General features: G+C 35.3%; 1 protein-coding gene across 1 annotated transcript in view; it reads left to right on the top strand.

Moving 5' to 3' along the window:
* The window catches only part of LOC150093413 (lysosomal dipeptide transporter MFSD1-like), a 214,904-nt gene that overhangs the window by 39,960 nt on the left and 162,465 nt on the right, over nt 1–12,479 (top strand). The window contains exon 4 of the mRNA XM_090413277.1: nt 1,259–1,367. Within this exon, the coding sequence (XP_090269403.1) occupies nt 1,259–1,367 (109 nt within the window). The remainder of the gene's footprint in view (nt 1–1,258; nt 1,368–12,479) is intronic.

The raw sequence follows: 12,479 nt of genomic DNA, 5'->3' as shown, positions 1-12,479 counted from the left end.
TTTCCACGGCCGCACGTTCAGCATTAATAACATCATTTTTCATCCTACCAGATGAATTTTCTTATAAAATTCATACAAGTTCCTACAAGTTGGCCTGCTATGAACAGACAGGAAAATCAGCTAACAACTGCATGGAAAAAAAAACAAAAACAAAAAATACATCTGACGTTATGACTATGGTCAATCAGGCCTTGCAGACTATGCTTTAGATATGGCTCATAGAATCAATTGGGAAAAGAGCACCATGCTCCATCAAAAGTAACTTTAGAAGAGAATATTTTTGGAATCTGCAGCTGATCTCAGAAATCAACCTAATTTTAATAAATATGGCTGCATGAAACTTATCAAAATATGGGAAGCACTAATACTTTGAGATCCCAGTTTAAATCCTAGGCCACCAACAGATGCCCCCAGAGCATACCCCTTAGTCAGGACTAGTCTTTTGTCCACGTGTTTGACTTAGTTTTGTGTATCTTCACCCTTGCACACAAGTAGTAATGCACTATAGGTTTTGCAGTATTTTTGTGTGGGATTCTTTAGTTATTTATTTATTTATTTTTTGAAATATGGGAAAGAGACTTTAGTTGAACAGCTAAAGTCATAAATATTAATGTTTTGAGGATTATATATTTGAAGAGATATGCTTACACCACTCTCTTATAAATACCACTGGAATATGTTTGCTAAAGTATGGTTGCATTACCCACAATAAGTTTAAAAAAAAAAAGTTAGTATGTGTTCTCTGAGATAAAATGGTGGGATATCACTCTCTTTCATAATGCTGAAGTAAAGTTACTAATGTCTTAGTCGGCCATCACATGTATTTCAGAGCTTATTATTTGCTTTTCATATCTAAAATTATATGGTTTCTTTAAGATATTGTCTCCTGTTAAAAAAAAAAAAAATTCCTATTCAAAATGCTCACTAAAAACAAGATTATACAAGACAACAGTTGGTTCTCATTATTCCAAATCTTTATTCCCAAGGCCTACTACCCACTGTGACAAACTGCCAAAGAATTCATGCTAATAGGAATGCTGTTGTTAAAGGAAATTTGTTTTAGGAAACTGTCTATTATTGCAACCTATTCTCTCCTTCTCCCTCACTTACAATTGCAGAATGATTATTCGAAATTCAATCATATGCATTTTGTGTTGTAACACAAATATAACTTTTAGTGAATGTGTTGAATTTAAGTCTTTTATTAACCTAGATATATTTTTTTAATGGTGTGTGGTGCAATTTTTATATTTGACAGCATTGGAGGAGAATCTCTTGCCGTTGCTCAAAATACATATGCTGTGAGCTGGTTTCGAGGGAAGGAACTAAATATGGTGTTTGGGTTGCAACTAAGTTTTGCACGGGTGGTAAGTTTAATATCTTTTTCTTTTTATATTAGTTCTTTATGGTGTTTTAATTTTAAAAATGTTTGAAGATGTTGTTTAGCAAAAACATACTTTTTTTTTTTAAACATGAATCTGTGAAACTTCAACTTTAATTCACTTTGTTAATATTTATTTATATAGACAGTTTTTCTTAAATGTTATTGCCAGTTTTCTTAATTGGGTATTGAACAAAAATTGCATTTTCACATGCTTAGAAAGTTGACTAATTTGATATTGGATAATTCAGTGTACTGCATGATACATAATGTATCCCTTTCCTCCACTAGCTAAACAGTTTTATACTCTGGTTATGTCAAGGGCCGCATCTTGTTGTATTAATGTGGGATTCTGACATTTCAGATGACTCTTTAAAAGCTGTGGAGTAGAAATTATAGGTCATGCAGATCATTTTGATATTGTGTTTAATGCCACTTTTCTGTATAATATGATTCATATCAATGATGAATAACAGTGAAGGCCTGATTTACAACTTAAATATAGTGTGTATATTGCTTAGTATAATGCCTTGTTTACACCATATAATTTTAGCATTTTGAACAGCTTTTCTCTTGGCACTTGTCATGTACTTTTTTCCAGATCTATAAAACTTAAATATGATCCTTGTTATATTCTATTTCTCTTAAAACGAAAAATCTGATCCTAAGTTTTTCTCTTCCAATTTTTTTTTTTTTTTTTTTAGTCCTTTTCTCAAGTATGCTTGAATAAAATCTTACCTGGGACACTTAATAGGGAAATTCTTGTAATTCTCCCATTTAATTTTATTTTCATTTTTATAGATGGATACTATGAGAGCTCTTCTCCAGTCATCGTGAAATTTGATCTTCTTACCGAATTCTTGTGAATTATTCATGTGCTTACTGTAAAACTTTTGCGCTTCCTTATTTAAGCATTTCCGGTTGAATATTATCTACTCTGTCTTTCCATCATTCATATTTTTGATGATGTTTCTACCAAGTATTGATATGTACTCTTGACTGCATCGTTCTTGAAATATTTTCTACTACTGTTTTGTCATTTCTTATTTCATTTAATAATCTTTCAATATTGTTAAATGAAACAAGAAGTGACAGAATGTTAAATGAAAATTTTCAGAATAATTGCTACAAACATCTAGAATATCTTTATCTTCAGTTTCTTTGCCACCTTTATCATCTTGACAGTATTCTTTCCTTCATTGCTAAGTTTTCTTGAATATTCTTTAGACCATTTTGTCATCTTCTTGATATCTTCTACATTCTTACCAAAGCTATCTCATGATTCTGTTAACTACTTTAATACTGAGTCTCTTATGTTTGATTCTTGTTTTCAAATATGTTTCTTGAATAATAATTGTATATTTTAGTCTGCATTTCACTACTGAAAGTCACTTAACTTTGATTCTTTGTAAAGATTTCTTACTTTTCTTTTTGTTATAATATTCAATTTCATTCTGCTAAAAATTAAATTGTGATCACTTTCTATTTCAAACCCCTTGTATATTCTTGTGTTCTGAAATAGCATGAAGATAATGCTAAGACTTGTGCACTACTTTATAGAACATGATATTATTAATGACTAGCTCATGTACTGAACAGAAATAGATTAGGATATTGAAAACATTATCTGTAGAATTTGTTGTAAAATTGAATATGCATTTCAGCCTATTTAGACTCTTCAAATGTATTTACATGCTGGCAGATTTCTTCTGATAAAACTAACTCCATGAATTCAAAAAAACTGTCGGTAGTCATCATGAAATTCCTGATATGTACCCTCAGAGCAGAGGTGGAGTGGTACAGGATATTATGATAGCACTAAACAAAAAAAGGTTAGATCACTAGTAACTTGCACTCAACAGTTTCTTTCCAAATTAATGTGAGATCTTATATCAGTTTTCCAAGGGCACCTTACTGCATCAATCCACCTAGATCTTGGTCTTCCTTGGGGTCTTTTTCTTGGTATTTGGGAAAAGAAAAGAATATCAACAACAACAAAAAAATGTTTTGCTGACCTTTCCTCTCCAGTTTGTGACAATGTCACCTGAGATTAAGTGAAATGTTTTACTTGTTCTATAGATTCTCCATTCAGGAGTTAGTTGATATTTTCAGTGTTCCTGCCTATTTTTTCAGGCTTAGTCTTATTATTTCTGATTATCATACCAAATTTATTACATCAATTATTCAATTTAGTCAAGGAAATCTCAAAAACTTGTACATTTAGGAGCATAACATCACTGCATAAAGTAAAGACCTGAGATTAATATCTCCAATTTTGATATCAGATTTGATGCCACTTTCCTTCATAATATAATCCTTAAAGATAACGAATAATAATGTACACCCTTATCTTATACCTGACTTAATATCAGACATCTATATACCTCCTTCACTTCTAACCACTGACTTACAACTTAAATAAAGACTAAGTATTGTCGATATAATGTCCCATTTACAGATATAATTGTAGCATTTTGAATAGCTTTTCTACGGGTGCCTTGTCATATGCCTTTCCCATATCTGCAAAACTTAAATACAGATACCTATTATATTTCCATAATTTCTCAACTGTTTGTCTGAAAGTGAAAATTTGATCCTGGTAGCCTCTATTTGACCTGAGCCTATCTTTCTTCTCTAAGTTTTCCTTCAAATTTTTCTTAGCCTTTTCTCAAGTTTTTTTGCATAAATTTTACCAGGAACACTTGTAGGAAATTCTTTTATAATTCTCACATTGGTTTATTTTCCTTTTAGAAAACAGAGGTTGGTACTATTTAGAGCTCTACTCCATTCATCTGAAATTCAGCCTTCTCCAGCCTTTCTGAATTATGCAAGTATAGCCACCATAAAACTTTTAGACCTCCATTGTTTGAGCATTTTTGGTTGAATATGTTCTGTTGAACATGTACCAATCTTGTGTATGCACCATTGAACTCACTGCTACATCTCCACAGGATGAAGGAACTCAAGTGTATGAGGTAGAGGTACTAGAACTGTTGCACACACTGAATAAGAATTCTGCAATGAGAACTGCTGGAATAACAGAACAGATACAAAAAAGACTGTTTAGATGAACTGGCTCTTCTTTTGACCTATATCATTTGAGTCTCAGAACAGGAAAGATTTCACAGGAGTGGAAAGAATGGTAATATCGTTGTACAAGGGTGATACAAAGACTGATGTATCCAACCATTGACCTATCTGTATCTCAGGAGTGGATGAAGATTTTGGAAAAGTTGGTTATTGCTCGCATTCAGAAATGGATTGACAGAGAATCCCTACTTTGCAACGAACAGCGTGGCTTTATTAAGGGAAAGTCATTCTCAAGCAGCTTGCTCACATTCTGTAATAATGTTACCACTGAATTAGAAGACTGTTGCATAAATTGGCAAATATGGGATTAGATTATAAAATATTAGTGGGGATAATATTGATATGCTGCAAGTAAAAAAAAGAATGAATATGGAAGAATAACTCTTCTAAATGCAACTTGCTCACATTCTGTAACAATGTTACCATTGAGCTAGACAAGGGGAATGGATACACCATGATACTTTTGGATTTTGCTAAGGCTTTTGACAGAATACAGCATGGTAGACTATTGCATTAATTGGAGAATATGGGTTGAGGTTAGAGAATATTAGCATGGATAAGAGGATGGCTGACTGACAGATATCAAAAAGTGGTCTTCGGGGGATGTGAGTCTGCAAGATTTATGGTAACCAGTGGTGTACCACTTGTTATTCAATCTCAAACAGTCCATTGTTATTCAATCTGTACATTAATGCTATTGGGAAGGTTTTGACAGGCAACATGCAGCTATTTGTTGATGATACAAAGATAGGTAGAGTAATCAGGAATGCACCTGATATTCTCTACTTGCAGAATGATTTGAATAGGCTGGAATTGAAGGCATGAGAAAATGGATCTCTGTTCAATGCCAGTAAATGCAAAGCCATGCACTTTGGCGGGGTGCTTAAGGGTCAAAGCTGTATAACTGAGAGGAGACCTCCACATAGCCTTTAAAGGAATGCGGAGAACCGACCAGGGCTTCTGACCTAATGTCCAATCCTCACCTTCTCGTGGTGCACCCTGTTGGGTATCTACTTTGATACTGAACGAACGAGGATGGGCTGGCAATTTGGGATTTAGCCGACCAAATTGTATTCTTATTGGTTAAACCAAAATAAAAATTGAAGGCATGAGAAAATGGATCTCTGTTCAATGCCAGTAAATGCAAAGTCATGCACTTTGCCGGGGTGCTTAAGGGTCAAAGCTGTATAACTGAGAGGAGACCTCCACATAGCCTTTAAAGGAATGCGGAGAACCAACCAGGGCTTCTGACCTAATGTCCAATCCTCACCTTCTCGTGGTGCACCCTGTTGGGTATCTACTTTGATACTGAACGAACGAGGATGGGCTGGAAATTTGGGATTTAGCCGACCAAATTGTATTCTTATTGGTTAAACCAAAATAAAAAATGATGGTACAACATGACAAAATTTCATGCCGGCTGGGGCGTCGCCCGGTTAAACAAGGCCCCCGTTGTTTTTGCCAGGGAACCAGGGCGAACAGCGAAAAGTCAGCTACTGGAACAAATCTGAAAACAAACCCCAACTCAACATCACCAGAGTTAAAGATCGGTACTATCAACGTAAGAAGCCTGAATGGCAAAGAAATGGAGTTAGCTGAGGAATTAGATAAGTACCAGATCGACATAATAGGGGTGACTGAAACAAAAAAGACCAAAACTGGTGAGATCTTTCTGAGCAATAAATACAAAATGTTATATTCAGGCAATAACAATCAAGGAAAAGAAGGAGTAGCCATAGTATTCAACACAAAATACGAGGCTAATCTTCTTGAATGGCAGTCAGTCTCAAGTAGAGTAATGTGGGCAAATATCCGAATGGGGAACTGGACAATGAGACTTATTTGTGCCTATGGTCCCACAGAAGGCTCTACTAAGGTAGAAGTGGAGGAATTTTTTGAGGCTTTAGAAAAAGCAACTGACACAATGAAAAAGGAAAAGTTGGTCCTTGTTGGGGATCTAAATAGTAGAGTAGGAAATGATTGTGAGACATACAAAAATATTTTGGGAAAATTTGGAGAAAAGAGCAAAGCTAATAATAATGGCAAATATCTGTTGGATTTCTGCTCAGGACATGGACTGGTTATTACTAACACCATGTTCCAACATAAAAATGTGCACAAATTCACATGGAGAGAAGAGGCTAGGAATAAGAAAAGTCTCATTGACTATGTTATTGTTGATAGTGATGTTTTCTCCCTGGTGCAGGACACCAGAGTGTACAGAGGATTTGAAATTGGAAGTGATCACTATTTAGTCTTGAGCAGGATAAAATTGAATTTCATATTGAAAAGAATAACATGTAAGAAAGTTTTAAAGCGAATAAAAGTTGAGCAGCTCTCAGATGTAAACTGTAGACTAAAATACAGAAATATTATTGAAAAGAAAATGAAAGAGTTTGAGAACAGGAATCAAACCTTGGAGATTCAGTGGCAAACTCTGAAGGAAACATTGATTGATTCTGCCAGAGAGGCATGTGGTGAGGTTGTGTGCAAAGATAAAAAAATCAGAACTCCCTGGTGGACACAGGAAGTTAAAGAGGCAGTGAAGGAAAAGAAGAAAGCATATCAAAAGTTCCTGGCAAATAAGTCAGCTTTTACTCTTACAGAATACAGAGACAAATGTAAGAAAGCTAAACAGTGTGTAAAACTAGCTAAACAAAAGTCATGGGAGGACTTTGGCAAGAATATAGAAAATAAATATCAAGAAGGTGGCAAAATATTCTGGAGGTTGTTGAAGAAGCTTAGGAATGGAGGAAAGAGTGCTGTAAAAGGAATTAGAGATGATAAAGGTGAAATGAAAACAGGAGAAAAAGATATCCTTGAAGTATGGAGTAATTACTTTGAAAAACTGCTAAATGAAACAAGCAGTGATGACAGCACAGTGATAAAAAACACTGACCAGGCATGCAGTCAGGAATACATATCCATACTTGAAGTAGAAAAAGCCATCAAAGGCTTGAAATGTGGAAAGGCAGCAGGAGTAGATGATATTCGACCAGAAATGCTGAAGTATGGTGGTATAAGAGTCTTACAGTGGCTGCACTGCATAGTTCAGAAAGCCTGGACAGAGGGACGAATTCCTGATGATTGGAGTAGAGCTCTCATAGTACCCATATATAAAAAGGGAAATAAAACTGAATGTGAGAATTACAGAGGTATTTCCCTACTGAGTGTTCCTGGCAAGATCTATGCAAGTATACTTGAGAAACGGTTGAGAAGAATTGTGGAAGAAAAGCTTGGTGAAGAACAAGCCGGATTCAGGCCAAATAGAGGCTGTCGGGATCAGATCTTCACTTTACGACAAATAGTCGAGAAAGCATGGGAATATAACAAAGATGTGTATTTAAGTTTTGTTGATTTGGAAAAGGCATATGACAAGGTGCCAAGAGAGAAGCTATTCAATACGCTGCAGTTATATGGTGTCAATGGGGCATTATATCAAGCAATACTTAGTCTGTATTTGAGTTGTGAGTCAGCAGTTAGAATTGAAGGAAGTACAGGAAGATGGTTTAATGTTAAATCTGGTGTGAGACAAGGATGTACATTATCCCCTCTGTTATTCATTATCTATATGGATCACATTATGAAGGAATGTGGTATTAAACCTGATATCAAAATTGGAGATGTTAATGTCAGCTCTTTGCTTTATGCGGATGATGTTATACTTCTAAATAAATCCGCTACAAGTCTGCAAGATTCTCTGACTAAATTGAATAGCTGTTGTAATAGATATGGTATGAAGGTTAGCAATAAAAAGACAAAGACAATGAAAATAGGCAGAATCATTGAAAATGTCAACTGTGTTGTGAATGGAGAACCTGTGGAACAAGTAAAACATTTTAGCCACTTGGGCACAATTTTTACTGAAGATGGTAAACTAAATATAGAAATAGACAACAGAATCAGCAAAGCTGGTATCGTGGGAAGTCAATTGAATAAATTCATATGGAATAAGAAAGAAATTAGTCGGAACACTAAATTAGCTGTATACAAGACTGTGTTCAAACCAATTTTAACTTATGGATCTGAGAGCTGGGTCAGAAGTAAAACACTTGACCAAAGACTAGAGACCGCAGATATGAGAGTCCTGAGAAAGATTAGAGGCGTGAACAGATGGCATCAATGGCAATATCATATTAAAAATGAGGATATTAGGAAAGAACTTGACATTGTCAGCATCCAGGAATGCGTTAGCAGAGCTAATCTCAGATGGTATGGTCACTTAAATAGAGTGGGAGAGGAAAGATTAGCAAAACAAGTGTTCTCTGCCAGGTTGGCAGGAAAACGACCCAGAGGAAGACCAAGATATAGGTGGATTGATACGGTACAAAGTGCCTTAGACGATAGAAATATAAGATCTGATAATGTTGGAGTCTTGACAAGTAACAGACTGATTTGGAGGAAAATTGTAGATAGGAAGTTAGTAATGATGTAATTTTTTCATGTAGTACTGTCATATCCTGTACACCCCTTGAGGGTACATGGCAGGAATTTGATGATGATGATGATGATGATGATGATGATGATGCACTTTGGCATGATTATATATCCAATGTTGTATTATATTGGTGGGATTATACTAGAAGAAACTGATCAGGCTAATGATCTTGGAGTGTTAGTAGATAGGAAGTTGAAATTCAGGGACCATGTAGCAAAGATTTCAAATCCAACTCAAAAGATAATTGCAATGCTGAAATGAACCTTAACATTTAAAAGAAAAGCTTAACATATAAGGAAGTCCAAAAGACATATTTCGGTGATTACACCACATTTTTTTAATTATTCAGTTATACAGTATACTGAAATAATAATAGTTCCTGACAAGTTTCGTAAATCGTAGGATTTACATCTTCGGGGTAAATAGTATAACTTAAAGTTTAAACAAGAGAAATTAATAAATACAAATCATAATCATCTGGCTATTCATAAACTCAAATAACAGAATGCAGATATAAAACGTTATTGACGTTGAACAATACTGGATGATGTCACGTGTTCTTGTTCATACAGTCTGAGCTCAGATTGAGGTAGATTTTTTATTAGAGCTGATCACACTTGATGGAGAATTAAACCTTGATTTTTATTGAATTGGGTTGGGTTTTTCAGCATATTAGCAGCTTCTTTAAATTTTCTTATATAGCAGTTGTTTTCTATGTATGACATCATCGTTTTTTGCCATAGTACATCGTATTCAGTGGAAGTGGTATGGAAAGCAAGACCCATTTTTGTTCTCTTTTGTATTGTACGTCTTTTTGGTGTTCAGCCATGCGTATTTCTCCAGATCTTCCTGTCTGTCTTATGTAGCAAATCCCGCAAGAGCAATGGATTTTAATCACCGAAATATGTCTTTTGAACCAATTAGCCACGGAAGTCTACGCCTGCAAATATAAGGAAGTCATTTAGCCTGTTTACAAGATCATAATATAAATTCACTTGAAGTGTTATGCATAGATCTGGTTTTGTGGTTTCTGTGGTGATGCTGATACAGTAGAAAGAGTGCAAAGGAAGGTGTTGAAGATGATATCAGATTTGTGGAATAAAGATTATGAAGACTAATTGAGAAGTTGTGGGCCGACTCAAACACTAGCAAACAGGAGAAAGAGGGGTGATACAATTGTGACTTATAAGCTTCTGAAAGGATCATACAGAATACCAGAAGATTTAACTTTTCATTTTATGAAGGGTGGAGAGAGAGGATGAGAGGACATCCATGGAAGTTAGGAATGAATGCAGTCAAGAAGAAGGCTGAGAGCTAGATTTTTCTTTCATAGGTGGTGTGTGATTGAAAGATTGTCATTGGAGTCTGTGAGTGCAGGTAGTGCAAATGAATTTAAGAAAAGCTGAGACAACTGGTGTGGGTGATATGTAGCCTCTCTTTTTCTCTCTCAACGTTTTCTCAAGGAGTCAGGAGATTTCTCTTAATAATAATATCATCCACCCTAGCTGCCTGTCCACAGTTCGGGTTTTTGATTTCCTTTTCTACCTAAGCATTGATTTGCATTCCTGTTGAATGTTTTCTACTTGTGTTGGTCACTGCTTGTTTCATTTAGCACTCTTTCAAAATAATTACTCCAGATATCTAACATATTATTATTAGGCCTCCATGGAGGTCTAATAATCAGTGATTCATTAAAATGAAATTAAAATTTAAAATGAACTTTTATTCATTTTAAAACTTTTATATATTCTTCTTTTCAATATGAAATTCAATTTTATCCTGCTCAAGACTGAATAGTAATTACTTCCAATTTCAAATCCTCTGTACGCTCTGATGTCCTGCACCAAGGAGGTGCAGGACATCAGGACATCACCATCGACAATAACATAGTCAATGAGACTTTTCTTATTCCTTGCCTCTTCTCTCCATGTGAATTTGTGCACATTTTTATGTTGGAACATGGTGTTAGTAATAACCAGTCCATGTCCTGAGCAGAAATCCAACAAGTATCTGCCATTATTATTAGCTTTGCTCTTTTCTCCGTAATTTTCCCAAAAAATTTTGTATGTCTGACAATCATTTCCTACTCTACTATTTAGATCCCCAACAAGGACCAACTTTTCATTTTCATTGTGTCAGTTGCTTTTTCTAAAGCCTCAAAAAATTCCTCCACTTCTACCTTAGTAGAACCTTCTGTGGGACCATAGGCACAAATATGTCTCATTTTCCAGTTCCGCATTCTGATATTTGCCCACATCACTCTAGTTAAGACTGCCTGCCATTCAAGAAGATTAGCCTCGTATTTAGTGTTGAATACTATGGCTACTCCTTCTTTTCCTTGATTGTCATTGCTTGAGTATAACATTTATTTTTGATTTTTGGTCACATTACTTTATTACTAAATGACAACAATAGATGGCATGATACATCACATCATTTGAAAGTGGTGACTTTTGATGGTGTGTTTTGGTTTGATAAAATGAAATCTGCAACACAAGTCCAAAGGTATTTCCACATACAATACAGCAAAGAATCTCCTAGTGGGTGCACGATCTACACATGGCACAAGAATTTTGTGAAAACAAGCTGTTCTGTGCATCATCCAAACTCAATCAGAAGGCCACATGCTGCTGCATCACCTCATCTCCCATTTTCTTGGCAGATGGATTGATCGAGGGGTGCCTCTAGCATGGTCACCACATTTCCCCACCAACCTTCACCATTAGATTTTTTCTTGTGGGGTTTTTCAAAAGATCGAGTGTTTGTACCACCAGTACCAGCCAATTTGGATGAGCTGCATTCCAGAATTACTGCCACCATTGCTGAAGTTACACCAGATATGCTCTGCTGCATGTTTCAGGAAATTTATTACAGATGGGACGTCTGCAGAATTACTGGAGATCATAGTTATATTGAACTTTAACTGTCTGAGTTGAAACTTCAAGTGTTACATTACATTTGCACGGTAATAAAAATATTTCGTCTATTGCTATTTTACCTTCTGTTGTCATTCAGATTTGTATACCCCTTTTGAAACACCCTGTATATATTCACTATAAATATTAAAAAGATAGGGCAACAGTGCACAGTTCTGCTGCACACCTTTTTCTACTTGAACATTGTGTGTTTCTCCAAGGACTGTTTTTACTGAAGCTTTTTGGTTGTCATACAGCTCTCTTATCAAGAGAATTAGATGTTCAGGTATTCCCATTGATCACATTACAATCCACAGTCTGTTGTGATCCACACAATCAAAAGTTTTCTTACAATAAAATACTTGAATACTTCCTTCTGAAATTCTGCTTTTTCCATAATCCATGAACATTTCTCATGTCTGCTATCTGGTCTTTAGTTCCTCTTCCTCTCCCAAAGCCTGCCTGTTCTTGTGGCATTTCTCTATTCACGTATGGCTCCAGCCTTTGTTAAGATCACTTTCGGCATAACTTGACTTGCTTCTGAAATTAAAGTAATGGTTCTATAACTCTCACAATCTCTTTGATTTGATTTTTTTTTGGAATTGGTATGAATACTGATGTTTTCCAATCTCTAGGCCAGTATATTTTCTTCCAA

This window comes from Typopeltis vanoorti, chromosome 24 (assembly GCF_054136105.1).
Source record: "Typopeltis vanoorti isolate ZY-2024b chromosome 24, IOZ_Tvanoo_1.0, whole genome shotgun sequence".
In the NCBI taxonomy this organism is placed as follows: domain Eukaryota; kingdom Metazoa; phylum Arthropoda; class Arachnida; order Uropygi; family Thelyphonidae; genus Typopeltis; species Typopeltis vanoorti.
Note: the sequence above shows the minus strand (reverse complement) of the source record. Positions and strands in the feature narration are given on the sequence as shown.